Source organism: Grampus griseus, assembly GCF_964374135.1.
Source record: "Grampus griseus genome assembly, chromosome: 2".
In the NCBI taxonomy this organism is placed as follows: Eukaryota; Metazoa; Chordata; class Mammalia; order Artiodactyla; family Delphinidae; genus Grampus; species Grampus griseus.
Genome location: NC_139018.1, coordinates 176,853,703 through 176,875,959, shown reverse-complemented (window position 1 = coordinate 176,875,959; position 22,257 = coordinate 176,853,703). Strand labels below are relative to the sequence as shown.

Sequence of the window (22,257 nt, the reverse complement as noted above, 5' to 3'; positions counted from 1 at the left end):
GTCGTTCGTTGTCTTTATTACTAAAAAGGCTTTGCTTCAAAAGCAAATACCAAGGTTGTAGCATACTGATGAGAATATACATAATTTGTTCCCCTTATGGGCCTTGGGTCTTGAAAAGTATCTTTTACATTTTGGCATGAGACAATTTTCTGCCTTAGGTTATAACCAATATACATGAGTTTTTGAAATAAAAATAATTAGCCCAGTTGTTACTGGCCATATGAAAATTAGTATTTACCTCACAGTATAATAGTAAGGAAAGCACACCTTTATCTTTCAGTAATACAGTGAGACACTCAAGTTTCTGTCTTGTATAACATACTCTATTAAGGTAATTATGGGATTTGGGGCTTGAAGATGGTACTATAGAGTTGGCATTTTCATCTTTTGCTTTCTGGCAATTGACTAATAACAAAGAGAGGGAGAAACTAAAACCCCAGCCCCGTAGACCACTATACTAGAAGGCAGCTAAAACACCAAGCCACAAAACAGGTGGAATGGCTGCCAAGAGCAGTGGGGACAGACAGGCCGCCTGCAGGAGAAAGTAGGCGATGCCAGGGCTGCAGAGCTCGGAGCCAGCAAGAGGTGCTTCGTGAGGTTGAGAGGCCCACTGTGAGGTGCAAAACCTATATCCCTTGTTTGTGAAAGCGAAATGGCTTCTTAAGCTAATGGCAGGAGTTGCCCTGCATCTGGTTTGGTGTTAAGAAGTTGGGAAGGTGAAGCCAAACAAGGAGTCATACAAACCAGCCATTTTTGCATTTTGTCTGTCTCTGTAGCAGTCGGGGAGGAGATAGATGCCTTTGAAAAACCTCAGGGTTGCCTATCTCCTCTGAATGTTGAGAAATAAAAAACTAACTGATTCTCATGTAAAACCCTGAATCAAGACAAAATTTTTCCAGTGCAGAACTGATCCACTATGGCTTTCTGCATGAACCTCCTGCAAATAGCTTGTCCAGGAAAACCTCACCACTTTCAACTATGACTTAGTAAAAAAGAATCCAGCTCAAGGCCACTACCACCATTCAAGAATCGAAAAGGAAGAAAGGAATGGAAAAACAAAGGACAGTTGAAGAATCCTCACCAGAAAAAAATATTGCTGTAAAGAAGATGAAAATAATGACCAAACATTTTGCCATGAATTTAAAAGGCTTAATGGAAATATTTATCAGTGAGAGCACAAAACAGTGATATAAGAGGTCGGGGAAGAGATAGTGCGACTACATGAGAAAATGCAGTGTGAGCTGATTGAGTGGAAAGAAAGAAAAGATAAGAAAATAAAACCATCACTGAAATGAAGGTGAGATTGGAAGGATCACAAGGGACAGTAGAAACTGGGAAACACAATAAAGAACATAGAAGCTAGGAATGGAAAAGTGGGTAGAATTTACCAAAATGAATAAGAATATTAAATTAGAGTGAGAAAATGATAGATATGGAAATCAGAAAAGGAGATTTTACATAGTATGTTTGAGTCTTAAAAGAAGAAACATAATGAAACACAACCAATATTTAATGATATATAATCCAAGGTAACGTATCTGACATAAAAATAAACACACAGACAAAATTGTAAGAATATTTTGACCAGGTTTTTGTTTGTTACATGGGAATATTTGGGGGGGAAATAATAAGCATTAGATTTCTCTTTTTGCTATGGTCAGGCCATAAGATGGTGCTTAATCAGGTCTTTACCTGAGGTATTTAATCAACTGCATAGATACAATTGGTTGAAATTTAAGCATGGATATAGAAAGTAGTTACATTAACTTTATATAGTATGATCAAATAGGCAAAATTTGCTTTTTGTTTTTGTTTTTTTAATTTACCCTATTTTAGGTAACCTTTGAATACAAAAAGAGCACTTTAAGTAAAAATTTTCAAGTAAAAAAATTAGAAAATTTAAAACTGGCTCTCTACTTAAGACAGGCTCACAAACTATTTCTTAATCTTTAAGACTTATAATTGTTACAATATGTGAAAGTGTTTTTTGAGGGTTGATACATTTCAACTAAAGTTAGACAAATTTTGCTTGTTGTTGGTTGACTTTAGATCAGTGATTCTTATCACTCCCTTGGTAAGTTTTTAGAAATACCCATGACTGTTTGGCTTCTAAGGGCAGGTGTCAGATAGATTTCATACACAAGTTACCTTATAGTTTGGGCTTACTTAACAGAAAGATAATTTAATTAAAATGCAAAGTAGTTTATACGTCTTGTTTAATGCCACAACATAAACTTGTTAAAATACTTGGGAATATGAGATAATTCAGAAAGTAAAGTAGAACTATTCTATTTCATAATATTTCATTCAATTAAACATGTTAAAGTAATAAAAATGGCTCTGACATTTCTTTCTTTAGAATAATGACAAATGGTCTTGATCATATATAGATTGTTTCTTTCTTCCATTCTACTTACAGGCTTTATTAGGAAAGGTTGTGATGTTCTTTGTATGCCTTTTCAGCACTGACTAATGGTTGATAGACCTTTTTATACTGAAATGTCCTTGCTTTCCTAGATAAGCCTTCACTCATTTTGTTTGATGTATTTCTGGATTCTGTTGACTAATTTAGAATTTTTACATCTATTTTTATATGTAAGATGGACTCTCCTTTTTTGTATTTTTAAAAAATCAGAATTTGGTATTAAAGTTGTATTAGTTTATACAATGAAGGAGCTTTCCGTCTTTTTAAATTGTCCTTACTTGCTTAAATACTACTGGAATTATCTGTTCTATGAAGGTTATATTTCATCTGAGTCAGTCTGATCCAGCTTCTTCCTCACTGTTACAACCTCTTCATGTTCTCTGTTTCTTAGGACAGTCTTAGGAGTGCAGCTAGGAAGGAAAATCCCAACTCACTTGTTAAGTTAGTTGCATGTAGTATCTTTTTTTTTTTGGCCAGTACACAGGATCTTAGTTCTTGGTTCCCGAGCAGGGGTGGAGCCCGTTCCCCCTGCAGTGGGAGCACCAGGCCACCAGGGAAGTCCCTGTCGTATTCGTTTAAACTCTTCATTATCTGTGTTCACGTTCCCTCATTTCTAAACTTGTACATTTTTTTGGTCTGTCTTTTCCTTAAGGAATGTATCTATTTTATTGTTTGAGGAATTGCTTTATTTTTCCCCTCTTTCTCCTTCCTACTTTTATTTTGGTTTATTTCGTTAGTTTCTTAAGATGAGTATTAAGTTCCCTTCTTTTTAGTCTTTATTCTTTAATAAAGATGTCCTCTAAGAACAAGTTTTACTGTGTCCCATAGGTTGTGATAGGCTGTTTGTTTTTCATTGCTCTCTGCATAGTTTAAATTTTCAGTTTTGCTTTCCTCTTTGAATATTTGAAATCTTTGATTTAGGAATGTGTTTCCTAATTTCCAGGCTTTTTTTGGTCATTTTATTTCTTATTTATTGGATAATGACTTCCATTTGGAGTAAAGCCACACACCCCTCTGCCAGCCTCATGTCCATCAGCAAGAGTCAGGTTAGCCTCAGAATTTAGCCTACTTCTGACAAGACCTTCCTCCACACTCCTCTTTCCCCTCCAGATGTTCTTATCTTGCTACTGCTAGCCGCCATAAGACCATCAGGCACCATAACCATTTTTCCCTCTAAGTAGTCTCCACGGAAAGCCCTGGTGTCTCTTCATTTCCCAGACTTGGATCTTTGTAACCTTGTTCACCGTCTTTCCTCGCCTCCAGTGCTCACTCCTTCTCAGCTCTGTCTTCTGGGGGAGCAGAGCACTTAGCACATTTCATTGTTAATACTTTTTAGGTTGTTTGTAAACTGAGACTTGGGGATCTAGGTCCTCCTAATCTTGTTCTCCTTGGATCCTTAAAGGTTTTATCGTATCTGTCTTGATGCCCCCTCTCCTGTTATCCTCTACCCCCTCCCCCAAAATAACTAAATAGCAGATAAACCAGGAATTTTTATATTCTTTCATGAGAAGGGGGAAACTGACTTAAAGAGATTAATTAATAAGCTGTTGGCTATCGAGACCTTAGTAAGAGGGCTGAGACTAAATCCAGCCTCCTGACTTGGTATTCTTTTAATTACAGCACAGAATTACAACTCAGCAATGAAAAAGATCAAACACAGATTTGAACAGAATGTCAGAAATGCTAAACATAAGAGGGAAGCAGCAAAATTAGATTTATCAGTTAATTAAATGTAAATGGGTCCAATTCTCCTAATAATTCACATTGCCAGATTGGAGCTGAAAAGTACTTAAAAGAAATATGGAAAGGTTGAAATAAAGGGATGCACCAGTATAGAAGCAGAGGTGGTAATATAACATGATTTAAGGTAGAATTCAGGGCTAATGCACTGGACAAAATCAAATAGGATATTATGTAATGATGAAAAGCCAAATTAATTAACAAAACAGCTATAATAGTCATAAACAAGTAGGCACCAAACACAGAAATGATATATAAAAGCAAGTCTGTTTAAAACACAAGAGAAGAATTTGATGAAAATACATTTATATTAGGAAATTTGTTATGTCTCTTTCATAATTAGATAGATCCAAAAGATACAGATAAGGTCATGGGAAATAGAATAACACAGTCAAGAAATATTTTGAATGAAGAACTAATTATTTTAAAAGCCCATGGAACAGTTTTACAAAATCCATCTTTACTTCGGCAGCAAAATAAATTGGAAAGAAGCAGAAATTTTACATGTTCTCTGATAATTTATTCTTTCAGAAAGTATTTTTGATCTATTATGTTCCAAGTAGATAGCAATATTTTTTTAATTATGATATAGTAAAATTGACTTCTTTGGGGGTATAGAGTTCTTTGAATTTAATATGTGTTATAACAAATGTATATGGTTATGTAATCGCTACCACAATCAGGATACCAAACAGTTCCAACATCCAAAAGAGTTCCCCTAGTGCCATCTTTTTTCAGGCACACTTTTTCCCCGTCTCTATTCCCTGGCAGCCACTGCTAGGTCTTTATCACTATAGTTTTGTGTTTTTGAGAATGTCATATAGATGGAATAGCGTGTGTAACCTCCAACCTGAGTTTTTTCACTTAGCATGATGCCTTTGAACTGCCTCTGAGTTTTTGCGTGTCAATAGTTTGTTCCTTTTTATTGGTGGGTTGTATTCCATTTCGGAGCTGGTTAAGTCATCTGCCCATTGTAGGACATTTGGGTTGTTTCCAGTTTTTGGTGATAATAAATAGACGTGTTAAAAACATTTAAGTACAGGATTTTACATGAAAATTAATTTTTATTTCTCTAGAGTAATTACCCAATAATGGAATTGCTGGATCATATGGTAAATGCATATTTAACTTTGGAAAACAGTCTGTCCATTTTTTTATAAAGTGGTTGTGTCATTTTACATTCCCACTAGCAGTATATATATATATATTTATTTATTTATTTTTTGCGATACGCAGGCCTCTCACTGTTGTGGCCTCTGCCGTCGCGGAGCACAGGCTCCAGACGTGCAGGCTCAGGGGCCATGGCTCACGGGCCCGGCCGCTCCGCGGCATGTGGGATCTTCCCAGACCGGGGCACGAACCCGTGTCCCCTGCATCGGCAGGCAGACTCAACCACTGCGCCACCAGGGAAGCCCCTTTCCTGTTCTTCTGTAGCCCCATCCATTATACTTAGTATGGTCAGACTTTTACATCGTAATCATTCTAATAGGTGTGTATTGGTAATCTCATTGTGATTTACTTTGCATTCTCTAATGACTTATGATGTTGAGCATCTTTTAAAGTTCTTATTTGCTATCCATATGTATATATTTTGTGTGTGTGTGTGAAGTGTCCAAGTCTTGTTCAGTTTTTAATTGGTTTTTTTCTTATTGTTGAGCTTTGAGTTCTTTATATATTCTGCATATAAGTCCATTATTAGATGAAATATGCTTTGTAAATGTGTTTTTCTTAGTCTGTGGCTCCTCTTGTCATTCTCTAAACAGGTTATTTCTAAAAGCAGAAGTTGTTTATTGTGATGAAATCCAACTTACCAATTTTTTTCTTTTATGGATGATGATCTCAGTGTTATATCTTGTGCTCAACAGATGATTGCAATGATTTTCTCCCGCATTTTCTTCTAGAAGTTTTATAGTTTTTTATTTTACACTAGGTGTATGGCTCATTTTTTTTTTAATTTTCACTTATAATGTTCTTTTTTAAAAAAAATTTTATTGGAGTATATTTGATTTACAATGTTGTGTTAGTTTCAGGTATATAGCATAATGATTCAGTTATACATATACTTACATTCATTCTTTTTCAAATTCTTTTCCCATGTAGGTTATTACAGAATATTGAGTAGAGTTCCCTGTGCTATACAGTAGGTCCTTGTTGGTTATCTATTTTATATATAGTAGTGTGTATATGTTAACTCCAAGCTCCTAATTTATCCTTCCCCACTCTATGTTTCCCCATTGGTAACCATAAGTTTGTTTTCGAAATCTGTAAGTCTGTTTATGTTTTGTAAATAAATTCATTTGTATCATTTTTTAAAAATGAGATTTCACATATGAGTGATATGATATTCGTTTTTCTCTGTCTGACTTACTTCACTCAGTATGATAATCTCTAGGTCCATCCATGTTGCTGCAGATGGCATTATTTCGTTCTTTTTTATGGCCAAGTAATATTCCATTGTATATATCTACTACATCTTCTTTATCTGTTCCGCTGTTGATGGACATTTAGGTTGCTTCCATGTCTTGGCTATTGTAAATAGTGCTGAAGTGAACCTTGGGGTGCATGTATCTTTTCAAATTATGGTTTTCTCCAGATATATGCCCAGGAGTGGGACTGCTGGATCATGTGGTAGTTCTATTTTTAGTTTTTTAAGGAACCTCCATACTGGTGAGCTTTCCCATTCATAATTTTCTTGTTTCTAGCTGTGGCCTTTTCTTTTCTGCCTAGAGAAGTTCCTTTAGAATTTTTTGTAAAGCTGGTTTTGTGGTGCTGAATTCTCTGACCCTTTGCTTGTCTGTAAAGCTTTTGATTTCTCCATCAAATCTGAACAAGAGCCTTGCTCAGTAGAGTATTCTTGGTTGTAGGTTTTTTCCCTTTCATCACTTTAAGTATATCATGCCACTCCCTTCTGGCCTACAGAGTTTCTGCTGAAAAATCAGCTGATAACCTTATGGGGATTCTTTTATATATTAATTCTTGCTTTTCCCTTGTTGCCTTTAATATTTTTTCTTTCTGTTTAATTTTTGATAGTTTGATTAATATGTGTCTCAGCAAGTTCCTCCTTGGGTTTATCTTGTATGGGACTCTCTGTGCTTCCTGGACTTGAGTGTTTCCTTTCTCATGTTAGGGAAATTTTTGGCTATAATCTCTTCAATTATTTTCTCAGGCCCTTTCTCTCTCTCTCCTTCTGGCACCCCTATAATGCAAATGTTGGTGGGTTTAGTGTTGTCCCAGAGGTCTCTGAGACTGTCCTCAGTTCTTTTCATTCTTTTTTCTTTTTTATGTTCCACAGCAGTGATTTCCACTACTTTATCTTCCAGTTCTCTTGTTGTTCTTCTGCCTCATTTTTTCTGCTATGGATTCCTTCTAATGTATTTTTCATTTCAGTTATTGTATGGTTTATCTCTGTTTGTTCCTTAAATCTTCTAGCTCTTTGTTAAACATTTCTTGTATCTTCTTGGTCTGTGCCTCCATTCTTTTTCTGTGATCTTGGATCATCTTTATTATTGTTACTCTAAATTCTTCTTCAGGTAGATTGCCTATCTCCACTTCATTTAATAGTCCTTCAGGTTTTTATATTGTTCCTTTGAAACATATTTCTCTGCCACCTCATTTTGTCTGACTTTCTGTGTTTGTGGTCTCCATTCTGCAAGCTTCAGGATCGTAGCTCTGCTTGCTTTTGGTGTCTGCCCCGATGGGTGAGGCTGGTCATGGGGTTTGTGCAGGCTTCCTGGTGGGAGGGACTGGTGCCTGTCCACTGGTGGGTGGAGCTGGGTCTTGTCCCTCTGGTGGGCAGGGCCGTGTCAAGAGGGTGTATTTAGAGGTGGCTGTGGGCTCAGTATGACTTTAGACGCCATCTGCTGATGGGTGGGGCTGTGTTCCTGTCTTTCCAGTTGTTTGGTCTGAGGTGTTCCAGCATGGGAGCCTGTAGGCAGTTGGGTGGAGCTGGGTCTTGGGGTCGAGCTGGACATCTCCAAGAGAGAACACACCGATTAATATTCCCTGGGCACAGGAATTCTCTGGTGGTCCAGCATCCTGGACTCAGTGCTCCCACCCCAGAGGCCCAGGCCTGACCCTATTTCCTGGCTTCTGGGGTCTCCTGAGGCCACAGTGCTGTAGGTGCTGCAGCAAAAACACCTGAGACCTTTAGGTGCAGGTAAAATGCCTCAGAGTGCCTCATACCTTTCACATCTTTTGTGAGATTTAGCCCTAAGTATTTTATAGGTTTTTATGTACAATGGTAGTAAATTTTTAAAAAATATTGTTTCTTTTCATTACTATTATATAGAAATAATGTTGATTTTTCAAATGTTTATTTAGTGTCCTCCAACCTTGCTAAACTTGCTTATTCGTTCTAGGTGCTTTTTTAATCCCATAGATTCCATTGGGTTGCTACATTCTTCCTTTCCAATCTGGATGCCTTTTATTTCTTGTTTTATTGCCTTGGCTGAAGATCTCCAGTGCAGTGTTGTGATGAGAGCTGATATCCTTCTTTTGTTCCTGATATTAAGGGGAAAACATTCAGTCTCTACCACTGAGTGTGCTGTTAGTTGTATCTTTTCATAGATGCTGTTTATCAGGTTGAGGAAGTTTCCTTCTATTTCTGGTTTGCTGAGCGGTTTCATTAGGAATGCATGTTGGATTTTGTTAAATTCCTTTTCCACATTTGTTGAGATGTTCATATGAAGTTTCTTTTTTGGTTTAAAATAGTAAAATCCACATTGATTTTTTTTATCCCCATGTTATTATCAACCTTTCATTTCTGAAATAACGTCACTTGCTTGTGCTGTACTGTTCTTTTCACCTATTTGGATGACTTATGGTAAAATTTTGTTTAGGATTTTCATCTATGTTCATGAGGGATAGTAATCTGGAGTTTTCTTTAATTATAGTGTCTTTGTCTGGTTTTGGTATCGTGGTACTATAGAACTCATAGACTGACTAAGGAAGTATTCATTCCTCTTCAGCTTCCTGCAAGAGTTTGTTTGTAATGGATTATTATTTAAATGTTCAGTAGAATTCATTTGGGGCCTGGAGTTTTTTCATGGAAAGGTTTTATCCACAGATTTAAATTCTTTCATAGATATAAGATTCTCCGGTTATCTATTTTTTATTGTGAAAATATATATAAGGTAAAATTTACCATTTTAACCATTTTTAAGTGTATGATTCAGTGGCACTAACTATGTTCACATTGTTTTGCAACCATCAATACTATCCATTTCCAGAACTTTTTCATAACCTCAAACAGGAACTCCACCAATTAAGCAATAACTCCCACTCCACATTTCCTCTCAGTCCCTGGTAACTTGTTCTACCTTCCGTCTCTATGAATTTGCCTGTTCTAGATACCTTGTATTAGTAGACTTATACAATATTTGTCCTTTTGTAATTTGCTTATTTCACTTAGCATAATGTGTTTAAGGTTCATCCATGTTGTAGCATATATCAGAATTTCATTCCATTTTATAGCTGTATGTATTGGAATTTCATTCTATTTTATGGCTAATAATGTTCCATTATATGTACATACCACATTTTGTTTATCCATTCATCTGTCCATGGACACTTGAGTCGCTTCCACCTTTTGCCTTTTGTGAATAATACTGCTGTGAACATTGTTGTACAATTATTTGTTTGAGTTCCTGTTGTCAGTTCTTTTGGGTATGTACCTGAGCGGAATTGCTACATTATATGGTAATTCTATTTTTAGTTTTTTGAGGAACTGCCAAACTATTTTTCACAGTGACTGTGCCATTTTACATTCCTACCAGCAATGCACAAGCATCCTAATTTCTTAATGTCCTTGTTAACACTTGTTATTTTTCACTTTTTTCTTTAATTGTAGCTGTTTTAATGGATATGAAGTAGTGTCTCATTGTGGTTTTGATTTGCATTTCCCTAATGGATAATGATGTTGAGCATCTTTTCCTGTGCTTGTTGGCCTTTTGGGTATATTATTTGGAGAAGTGTCTATTCAAATCCTTTTCCCCATTTTTGAATAAGGCTTTCTGTTGTTAAGTTATAGGCATTCTTCATATATTCCAAATACTAATCCCTTATCAGATAACTGGCTTGCAAATATTTTTTTCCCATTTTGTGAGGGTTTTTTTCCCACTCCCTTGACGTTGCCCTTTGATGCATGTAAGTTTTTAATTTTGATAAAGTCCAGTTTATTTTTCTTCTGTTGCCTGTGCTCTTGGTGTTATATCCAAAAAATCTTTGCCAAATCCCATGTCATGAAAAATTTTTCCTATCCTTCTAAGAGTTTTTAAGATTTAGTTTTTACATTTACATCTTTGATCCATTTTGGGCTAACTTTTGTATATGGTGTAAGGTTAGGGTCCAACTTCATTCTTTTGCATCTGGATATCTAGTTTTCTGAGCATCATTTGTTGAAAGGACTGGCCTTTTCCTATTGAATGGTCTTGGCTTCCTTGTTGAAACTCAGTTGGCTATATATGTGAGGGTTTATTTCTGGGTTCTCTATTTATTACATTGGTTTCAATGTCTGTACTTAATGCTAGTACCATTGTTTTAATTATTGTAGTTTTGTAGTAAGTTTTGAAGTTTGAGTCCTCCAACTATTCTTTTTTTTCAATATTGTTTTGTTATTTAGTGCCTCTTGTAATTCTATACGAATTTGAGTGTCAGCTTTTCCATTCTGCAAAAAAAGCTCTTAGAATTTTTATTGGATTGTGTTGGATCTGTAGATAGCTTTGGGTAGTATTGTCATCTTCACAATATTAAGCCTTCCAACTCATGAACACAGCATGTCTTTCCACTTATTTGTGTCTTCTTTAATTTCTTTCAGCAGTGTTTTGTAGTTTTCAGTGTATAAATATTAAAGCTCCTTGGTTAAATTTATTCCTGAATACTATTATTATTATTATCATTGTCATCTATTTTAAAAGCATTTTATTCTTTTTGATGCTATTGTAAATGAAATGATATTTAAAATTTTTCTTTTTGGATTGTTCATTACTAGGGTATAGAAATGCAACTGAGTTTTGCATGTTGATTTTATATCCTGCAACTTTGCTGAATTCACTTATTAGTTCTAACAATATTTTTGTATGTGTATGGAATATAATCATTAGGATTTTCTACATGTAAGAAATGTTGTCTGTGAACAGAGATAATTTTACTTCTTCCTTCCCAATATGGATGCCTTTTATTTCCTTTTCTTGCCTAATTGCTCTGGCTAGGACTTCCAGTACTCTGAGCATAGAAGTGGTGAGAGAATGCATCCTTATCTTGTTCTGATCTGTGGGGAAAAGCTTTCAGTTCTTCACCAATGAGTATGTGATGTTAGTTACAGGTTTTTCTTATGTATTCACTTGTGTTTTCTTCTGCATTCTCTAATCTGCTGTTAATCCCATCCTGTGTATTTTTTTTTTTAATCTCAGACATTGTCGTTTTCATCTCTAGATGTTTGGTATGGGTTTTTCAAATCTCTCTCACGTCAGCTTAACTTTCTGAACATGTGATATACAGTTATGTGTTTTTAATATCCTTTTTTTCTAGTTTTAACATCTTTGCTAGTTCTGAGTCAGTTTCTCTTGATTGCTGGTTTTTCTTTTGATAAGGCAGATGATTCCATTGATATGTTCTGGTTTCCCATTCATTGGTATTTCTTTACAGTGTAGTTGATATTACTTTTGGTAAATTTTCATGTCTCACTTATTGCTTGTTTCAAAGGCTTTATTGGTTATATTATCTAGTTTTAACTAACTTAACCTTCATAAAATAGGCGTGTGCCTATAAAAAGATTCCTGCAGAGGAACAGAATTGAATATTGTATTAAAAATGCAAGCCCAAATGAACAACTAGAGAAAAGCTGAAGTGACAGTTCTTCTATGATTTTGTTATTTATGATAAGAAATATATGTTTGGTTCCTAGCACTGAACTCCGAAAACCCTTGGATTTTCTTAAGTGATAAGAATCATTAAAGATGTCTTTTGTTTTTCTTTTCTTTTTTTTTTTCTTTTTTGGCTGCACCACGTGGCTTATGGGATCTTAGTTCCCCGACCAGGGACTGAATGAACCTGGCACCCAGCAGTGAAAGCACCGAGTCCTAACCACTGGACGACCAGGGAATTCCCAGGATGTCTTTTGTATTTTCATCACAAGCCTTTTTCAACCACACCTGAGTTTATGTTAATGATGTGACTTCTAGAAAGCCCCTAAGCATAGAGGCTGGTTGCCAGGAGAACCAACCATGTATTGGGTTGGCCCAAAATTTCGTTCAGGTTTTTCTGTAAGATGCTATGGAAAACCCAAACAAACTTTTTGGCCAACTCAATAATTAGAGGGTTGGAACTTTTCAGCCCTATCTTACCTCCCTCACTTCCAGGGTGCAGAGAGGGGCTGGAGGTTTTGTTTAATGACCAAAGGCAAATGATTTAATCAGTCCAGCCTCCATAAAAAAACCCCACGGGTTCAGAGAGCTCTGTGTTGGTGAACATGTGGAGGTACTGGAAGGATGGCATGCTTGGAGAGGGCATGAAAACTCTGTGTCCCTTCCCCATACCTTGCCCTGTGCCCAGATCTCTTCCCTCTGGCTGTTCCTGGGTTGTATCCTTTTATAATAAAATGATAATCTAGTAAGTAAGTAAACTGTTTTCTTGAGTTCTTTGAGCTACTATATCAAATTAATCTAATTGAGGAGGGATTATGGGAACCTCTGATTTATAGCCAGTTGGTCAGAAGCACAGGTAACAACGTGGACTTGAGATTGGACTCTGAAATGGGGGTGTGGCAGTCTTGTGGGACTTCGCCCTTACCCTGTGGGATCTATCTCTTAACTTCAGGTAGATCGTGTCAGAACTGAATTGAATCGTGGGACACCCAGCTGGTGTCCCTGGAAAGTCAAAGAATTGGTAGTTGTGGGAAAAACCCTACGTATTGGGTCACAGAAGCGTTCAATGTTGTAGAGGAGAAACACAGGAGTGTTTTTTCCTAAACAGTCTGCTTCTATTATGAGCTCCTTGTTTGTCATCCACATGAGAAGGTTGAAAAGATAGTTTAATCAAATGTAGTGAGAAGTTGGCAAAATAAAATTTATCAGAAATATTCCCACTGCTGCCACCAATAAGGCAAATTAACAGCCACTTGCAAAACAGAAGACCCAGACTTGGTGAAGAAGCAGTTTGAGCATCTAAGAGCTAAAGAGATCAATGTCTGCACACGAGATCCACCAGAGGAACCAAGGGAGGATGAATGAGAACTGAAGGTCCTGTGTCCAGGAGAGGTACCCTTTCAGGTTGCCTGTCTCTTGACTTTGATGGTAGGACTCCAGGGGCAGTGTTTCCTGAGGGTGTTATCTGTAGCTTTCAAATCTAACATGTCAGAAGAGTAACTTGGAGACAGTTATTGATATGCAAATTATACGTACGACAGAGAAAGTCATTAGACTGCCAAGAAATATATGCAGGAAATTATAAAAGAGAAAGAGGATATTGGGGGAGGGAAGGAGAACACAAACATTCCGGGAACACTGAGTTTCTTTTCCTGGGTAGACTAGCTGGTAGCAGTCTGCCCTTGAGCAGATTTGTCTTAGGTGTTTAAGAATAGAAAAGTTCTTTCTATCTTCTCTGAAGAACCTTGAGAATTTAACTGTGGAGCATGTGTGACAGGCCGTCTCTTTGCGATGTCTACCAGTGGCCTTCATTTAGTACCTCTACCAAGTCAGAACCATTTCTTCATCCACATTTTCTCAAGTTTGGGTGTCTTTTTTTTAAGCTATATGAGTAAAAAGTAAATAATTTCATATTTTTTATAAAAATGGTGTGGCAGATTTCTTTATCTAGACCTGGTGAATACAAGATTACTTAATATATAGAATTTTTTGTTTGTTTTGCCTCAAAGAAACTGCACTTAGGTTTTCCTTGGACTGTGCAATTGGCACTGTCCTTTAACTTGTGGTTGCCTGACATTCTAGGAATGACTTCATCAACTTCTTTATCACCTTAGCCCAAGACACCTGTTTTTTTTTAATCTTTGGCATGCAGAAAGACCTGGTGTAATGCATGTTTTGAAATGCGTTTTTATTACCTAATTTGTGTGTGTAATGGATTATCAGAAATCATCCAAGAATTACTAATATATTTCCATATTGGCGACAGGTGTTCTAGGAAGCATTTAGTATTTGAGCATTTACATATATCATCTTAGTTGTGGCTGTTTTGAATTAATTGTGATAAGCTAAAATCTCTTGAAAGTTTCTTTCCAAGTGTCTTGAGTTAATATTTTCCCTCTGGCCAGTGGGATAGACTGCACATTATTTCTGATACTCTCTTAAGACATGTGGGCAGTTACTGTCATTTAAGCCAGATGGCATGTGTCAAGTCCTTTTCCAGGGCAGGGAGAGGTTTTGGGTGCTGCTGTAGTAGAGCCCAATGTGACTTCTTACGGAACTTGTCTTCTCTTCATGTAAATCAGTACATACAGATTTCACTGCTCTTCGAGCACTCCTCTTTAACTTATGAAGATTCTTAAAGGATTGGGCATAAACGTTTTTGTGTGTAAATTCTCTTTTTGCAATTGTGCAGTAGCAAGTGATTATTGATAAGGTTATATAAAATGAATACTGTTTTTTTAGGATAAAAACAAACAAAAACAAAGAATTCTTAAGGCGAGAAAAGAGGGGCCCCTTTATAATTTTACCAGTCTTCCAAGCTGCCCACAGCCAGAATCTGACTTAGGGTGTTGGCGAGCTGTGGACAACGCTCCTAATAATAGCTTAGGGGGCCCTGGGAAAGTGCCCCAACCCACAGTCAGCCAGAGATCTCTACATCAGCACGGTGAACTCTAGCTCTTGGCTTTTAATGTGCCGGGTCGATCACCACCTTACACCTTACACTTTCATTTTTTTCAATAAAACGTTTGCTTTTTCAAGAAGTACAGGTAGGTGAATAAATTTTACAAGCATTTGGTTTTCATTTTTCTCGATTAAATTCTAAGCTGCTAAACTTTAGTGACACTTTTTCTTCTGTCTTCACATCCATAACTCTAAGAATTCGGATGTGAATTTGGGCATTTAATAAAGTGGCTTTTCTGTTTCTTCATTTTCTTGGTAATTGATTTAAAATGTATGTTTTACTGGAATTCTTATCAAAATTTTCATTTTTCCAAGGTGTTGACTTTAAGGTGAAAACAATTTCAGTGGATGGAAATAAGGCTAAACTTGCAATATGGGTAAGAATTTTTAAAATGTATTCTGTGTAAATATTAAACTTGTACCTTTTGAAGAAGCAGAAATTGATGTGTGTAGTGTTCTAGAGGTGAATGAACAATGTGTGTTTAATAACTTGGGAGATTTGATGTTGATTAAAGGATAGACATAAATAGTTACATCTTATAATTCTGTAATCAGGCAGAGACTTGTTTTACTTACTCAGATTTTTAAAATATATAATCCCTTCAGAATATTTGAAAACAGAGTATTAAAAAAATCATCGTCTGCCAGAGAGAATCATTGTTATTGAATGTGTTTCGTTAAAGTTTTAAAAAGACAACCTACTCTGAACTAATGCTAAAGACAGTTGTTGTGGAGAAGGGAATGAAGCGATAGAAAAAATGATTTTTCATGTTTGTTAGTGTAAATATCTATAAAATTTGAGCTTGCCAACTTTGGATTTTTTTTAAATACTGATGCTGAGTGTTTACTTACTAGCGTCTTTTCATTTGCCTGGTAACCCAACTGTTCTGATCCGCATTCTCTGCTAACTAGACCTCTTCCTGGTAGTGCTGAATGAGGTAGCACTAGCTGCCGGAACGCCCAGGTTACTCAGTCTGCGTCCGTCTGCTCCTCTTTCCGCCTCTCCTTCCTTCCTTCCTATCTCTGTCTCTCCATCTAAGTACGATTGCTTATATATTAAATATATTACATATAAAAATATACTCATAAGCTAATTCCCACATACGCTATAGTTAAATATCTAAGTATATTTTTATAACATGATAATAATATTAGGACTGGTCTGCAGTCATCAAATTGAGTCATACTTCGGTGGCTAAGTAGTAAATGCTGGCTGGGTGGGTGTCAATTACAGATTGAAACAGCAAGTGTTCATGCATTGTATGATCTCATTCATGTTAATGGCATTCTCTGAATGGCACACTATTTCTAACACACACTTTATTCCAAATGACTGTGTGTCTTATGTTTTTTTTGTGTTTTTTTCTAAGATACAATGCTTTACATGATTGGTAGCCTGTTTGTCCCTTCCCCAAAATATGTTTAATATCAATCAGTACAGTAATGTCTAACAAGAAACAATTTGGAAAATGTTGGACTAGACCATAGTAAAATATATATTGAAGTTTAAGAATGCTCCCTTCTTTCCGAACTGAAGTGGAGCCTGATTTTCCGTGTTTTTCTTGTTTGATTTATTACCTCTTCTGCCCTTGCTCCTGCTGTGACATATACAATTTAGAATAGGATCTGAGGCTTGATGGTTGCTGTGAGATCTTACTTTCATACAAGAGGTTTTTTGTTTGTTTGTTTTTAATTTACTTTCTAGTTCCTGCTCAATAAAAAGGTTGGCAGGTATTACTGAAGTGACATCTTTATCATAGGCTTATAAATATTTTTTAAATAAGAGAGGCTTCTCCTGACTGCAAGGATAATATAGTTTCATTCTAAAAAGTATAATCAAAATAGTATGAAATTAATAGAGAAGAAAGTTCATCTTTAACCAATGTCTGCATTTTAGTGAACATCCTATAAAATATGTCAGACACATGCACATTGTTACACGTGTTGTATATGCAGCTTTCTGAAAGAAAGGATTCACCTGCTTGTCACCCTCCCCCCAACACACTATGTACATTGTTCTGTGTCAATAAATATAGAAGTACATCAGTTTAAATGACCATCTTAAGATATTTACACCGTTAATAGTTTTTCACAAAGATCAGAAGTGCTGTGATGAGCATACTAATTTTTACATCTGTGTGTACTTGTCCAGTTACTTTACAGTGTATACTTAGAAGCTGAATTACTGTCTCAAAGAATATGAAGACTTAACATTGGGGTATAGGAAAAAGGTCTTCTGTACTATATATTGTTAATCTTTCTCATTTTTGCCTTTCTGAGTAATAATTTTTCACTTATATTGCATTTCTTTTGATTAGTGAGCTTTTTTCTTGCATATTTATTGATTATATTTTAATGAATTTTCTTATATGCTTTGCCCTTTTTATATTAGTGTTCATCTTTTTCATGATTAAAGTCTTTATATAATAAAAATACTAGCTTTTTGTCATGTGCCACATTTTTTCCACTCTGTCATTTGTCTTTAAAATCTTATTTAAGAGGAGTATACATTAATGTTCTTGTGTGTAATACTAACTCTGTCATATGCTGCAGACTTTTTCCCCTAGTTTGTCATTTACTTTCAAATCTTGTTGAGGATGAGTGTGGGGGGCGCGGGGAGAGAGCATGGTGTTGGGGAGGGGTGTTCTTGCCATACCAAGGGTTCAGTATTTACATGATTAAATCAGTTATTTTCTTCATGCATCTGGGTGTCATGTCATATTTAGGAAGGCCTTCTCACTCAGGATTAGAAATATATGAATCTACTTCATGTAAATAAAATCAGCTCCTCTCCCACTTGGATGCTCCTTCTAGGATTATTCAAACAGAATAGAGTCAGGCCCAGCCCTGCCTCCTGTGCCCCCGAAAGTGCGGCCCACACATCATGACCTACTTGGCACCCACCTCTGAGGTGGTTCTTCTCTACATCCTTCCCTCACTTCTACTCCCCACATTCTGTCATTTAGCCTTTCTAGATCCTTTCCAGCTTTGTCCGTTTCTGTCTTGAATAATCCTCTCTTCTTCCATCAGAAAATAAAACCACATATAATAAGCTCTGCTTCCTTTATCTTACAAAGATGTTATTACTTACTGCAAATGCCTGTTTTGAAGGCAAGCAAAGATCTAACTTCTGACTATTTAAACATATAAATTATATAGTTGTTATAAATTCTGATCCATCTGAGCTTCTGCTTGCCCCACAGCTGAACTCACACTTACAGCCATGGGACGGCAGTTGTTGACATTCGATGTACGTCTTTCCTTTTCTTCAGGTTATTTTACATTAGCAGACTGCAAACTTTTTCTTAAAAGACTGGAAGATATTTAGTTCAACCCCAAGGTGGGCCGTCCAGCAGTACATAAGTGAATGGGTCTGGCTGTGTTCCAGGAAAACTTTATTTAATAAAAACATATAATGAAACAGGTGGTGGGCTGAGGCAGCAGTTTACCAACTGCTGCTTTGCTTAATCTTAGGTAGACTTGAGCCACAGTCCGAGGATGGTAGAAAGAAGACAGAAGGAACCAGGCCCAGAAGAAGAGACTTGCTAATTAGTTTACAACAAAAGTTGAGCAACTATTCTATGGCAGGAATTTCTCCGGGTTCTGGAGTTAAACTGGTGATTGAGCAGATGTGGTCCCTTCCTTGTGAAATTTACATTTCCTAGCTTGTGTACGTACGTCTTATATTCATTACCCCTAATATGAGTCAGAAATGTAATAAGGAGTGGTTTGGTTTTAATGCATTTTCCTGAAAGAAGATACATAGAAAACATTTTTTAAAGTACAACCTAAAAATTGCCTACTTAAAATAAAACACCCCTGTAATTCTCTTTAAATCATTGGTTCTCAACCTTGATTCTGTGTCAGAATCACCTGGTGGGAAGAGTATTAAAACTTCTGTCATACCCTAGTTAAGTCAGAATCTTCATGGGTTCAAGCTAGGCGTCTGTATTTTCATTTCCCAGGAAATTTTATTGTGCCACTGGAGTTGAGAACAATGGCTTTCAATGAAATGAGTTTCATGTGTGATAAAAATCTTAAATTCAAAATTGTAGAAAACCTATACTTTGTTACATTTTTTCTAGAGATGAGGCAGTATTTGTTAGTTTTTATGTTACACTTGTCAGTAAAAAAAAAAATGTCTTATTTAAATTTTAAGTTTTAAATGAGCTTGATATTTTAATAATGCTGTTCAACTTTCTGCTTTTAAATTAGTATGTTGAAGGTTTTTATTTATACTTTGTTTTGTTTAATAATAATTTATTGCCACTTTTAGGATACTGCTGGTCAAGAAAGGTTCAGAACATTAACTCCCAGCTATTACAGAGGGGCACAGGGTGTTATATTAGGTAAGGTTTTACTTTAATATACCGTTTAAAAAATATTGTTTTATTACTGGGGAATTTCTAATTTTCCTTGTTTGTGAAGGTCAATAAGTTTTTCTTTCATTTTTCTTTAGGGCTACTTTTATGTGACTTGAAGTTACATTAACTTCATGTAATATTAATGAATATTTACACTTTTAAAATTTTGTTTCAGCCCTTTGTCTAGCAATTAAAAAATAAAGATCAGACACATGTACTAAGGAGTGGTTTGGATTTATGCATTTTTCTGAAAGAAGATACATAGAAAACATTTTTAAAAGTACAACCTAAAAATCGCTTACCTAAAATAAAACACCCCTATAATTTATCTGGTTTAAAAGCGCGTGTTGCTGAGGACATAATTGAGGACCAGTCCTCCTGTCATTGGTCTGTCTTAGAGTATTACCAGAAACCAATCTTTAGTCAGCAGCTTACAAATATTAACTGCCAGATTATAAAAGAAGGAGAGTGTTGGTTGCTTAGCAGAATCTGTTTTCTTAGTCTTGAAAAATAGCACAGAGCACTTAGTACTATTGATTTATAATCGCACAGAACTTAAAAGCCAAGTGTGGATTTTCAATGTAATTTATTGAAAAGTGCTTGTTCTTAATATTCCTGAGAAACTGTTTAAAATGAATATTGATCAATTGTAGGGAGAAATCTCTTCTTATATATCATGACTTGTGAGGCTTTGGTTTCATTTCTGTTAATTTGACAGTGACTCTCATAGTTTTGGTTCCGCATCTCCTAAGTTTAGAAAACACTTTAAATTAATAAGCTCTTTAGTAAAATGCAGAGTGATGGGAGATGAAAGTGAAAGCAGAGGAAGACGATCAGGATTCCACCCACTAACTTTACATATTTTTTCAAATTTTCAAATTCTGGTCCTTGTGAGAAATAAAGTAACAGGGTCATAGATGCTGAAATTTATGTAAAATTTTTTGGTATTTTGCCACAGATTTGAATCTAAACACCTTTTGGTTTTCAGACAAACTTTTTTTATTGTTATAAATGGAGACACAGCTGTTGTTTTGCTTAATTTTCAGTTATCACATAGGATATAATTTCATTTCTCTCACAACATATGTAAATAAAGTTGAAGTATGTATGTAAATGCATTTTTTTTTTTTTAAATACACTTGTTTCTTCCATCTGGATCAGTAGGCACTGATTTTTAAGCATTGAAGGCTTAAAAAACAGACTTGTCTGTATAGTAATGTCAGTTCCTAGTACATATCAGAAATGTAATGCCATTGTTTCTTACTTTTGATATTTAATAAATGATTCTTTTTATTTCAGTTTATGATGTCACAAGAAGAGACACCTTTGTTAAACTGGATAATTGGTTAAATGAGTTGGAAACGTACTGCACGAGAAATGACATAGTAAACATGCTAGTTGGAAATAAAATTGATAAGGTGAGAAGTCAGACACTTGGCAGTTTGGCTCTATATTTTGGTAGCTTTTCTTAATCTTTGATTTATCTTTTAGGAAAATCGTGAAGTTGACAGAAATGAAGGCCTGAAGTTTGCACGGAAGCATTCCATGTTATTTATAGGTAGGTGTGTGACTCTTTATCTTTTCATTATTAATGAAGAGTTTTTAAATGGAGTTTCTGTTACATTGTTCTCTTTATGAACCATAAAATGTGTGTATATAGCTCATGGTTGTCTTGTGCTATGAAACTAACCAACTGTAGAACCAGGTTCCTTATTTTTCTTTCTGTGAAAAAGAATAGGATCTCACATCATGTGAAGCCTTACAGAAGAGTCACACCATTCCTCTCCTTCAGGAAAGCCAGGGACCCAGCCCTGCAGTCGCACCTGCTAGTTCATGTGCTGGCAGCAGTGGCACCGCCTGAGAGCTTGTTAGAAATGCTTCATTTCAGACCCTAGCCCAGTTTTTCTGAATTAGAATCTGCATTTGAGAAAGATGTTCATGTGATCTGTATGCACGTTAATATGTGAGAAGCACGGTAGAGCTAGTGTTGGCAAATACAGCACGGGCCAGATGTGGCCCCACTGTTTGTATGGGAACACACCATGCCCGCTCACCTGCGTTGCTGTCTGTGGCTGCCTTTGTGCTTCATGGCAGAGTTGCCATTACAGTGCGAGGCAGTATGGCGTCAAAGCCTAAAATATTTACTCTCTAGCCACTTACAGAAGATGTTTGTTGGCCCCTTGTCTGGCATAGTGGACTGGCTCTACCAGTTGGGAGCTTTTAAAAGTTACACTCTCTGGGCCTTACTTATCACGGGTCTGAAACAGAGCCTCGAAGGCAGTTTATAAGAAACACCCTAGTTAATTCTGATGTGAAGCCAGCCTTAGGAATTACTGTTTTAGCTATTCCACTGTATTAGAACCCAGTAGGAATCAGGAAATGGAAATGGGAGAACATCACATATAAAGAGAAGTGGGGTGGTGTAAGTGGAAGGTGTAGGGAATTTTAGACAGGGATTGAGTAGTATCTCTACTGCTTACTTGCTAGGTGTCTTTCATTTCTATATGTTAGTTTGTTCAATTAATATTTATTGAACACTGAGGATACAACAGTGAACAAAATGGTCCAACTTCCTGTCCTCAGGGAGTTTACATTCCAGGCTGGGAAACAGACTCGTATAAGTAAGTAGTGCTATGCAGGAAATAAAACATAGTAAGGGAAGAGGGAATGACCAGGGTGGGAGGTAATACGGAAAAGTTCTTTGAGAGAGTGCCATTTGAGCAAGAATTTGTGGTATGAAGATCAAGACGGAGAGTGTCTCAGGCTGAGAGAATAACGAGTATTTCCTGAGGTAGGAACCAGCTTAGTGTGTCTGAGCAACAGGAAGGAAGCCTGTGGGCTGGAGCAGAGCGTGTGCTGGAGGAAAGGGTGGTGATGATGGGACAAGAGATCTTAAAAGGTCATG

At 36.2% G+C, this 22,257-nt stretch overlaps 1 protein-coding gene across 1 annotated transcript in view; it reads left to right on the top strand.

Annotated features, from left to right (window-relative positions):
• RAB18 (RAB18, member RAS oncogene family) overlaps positions 1-22,257 on the top strand; it is a 34,095-nt gene that overhangs the window by 7,032 nt on the left and 4,806 nt on the right. Inside the window, exons 3-6 of the mRNA XM_082649104.1 lie at positions 15,304-15,365; positions 19,265-19,337; positions 20,652-20,770; positions 20,844-20,910. Of these exons, the coding sequence (XP_082505230.1) occupies positions 15,304-15,365; positions 19,265-19,337; positions 20,652-20,770; positions 20,844-20,910 (321 nt within the window). The remainder of the gene's footprint in view (positions 1-15,303; positions 15,366-19,264; positions 19,338-20,651; positions 20,771-20,843; positions 20,911-22,257) is intronic.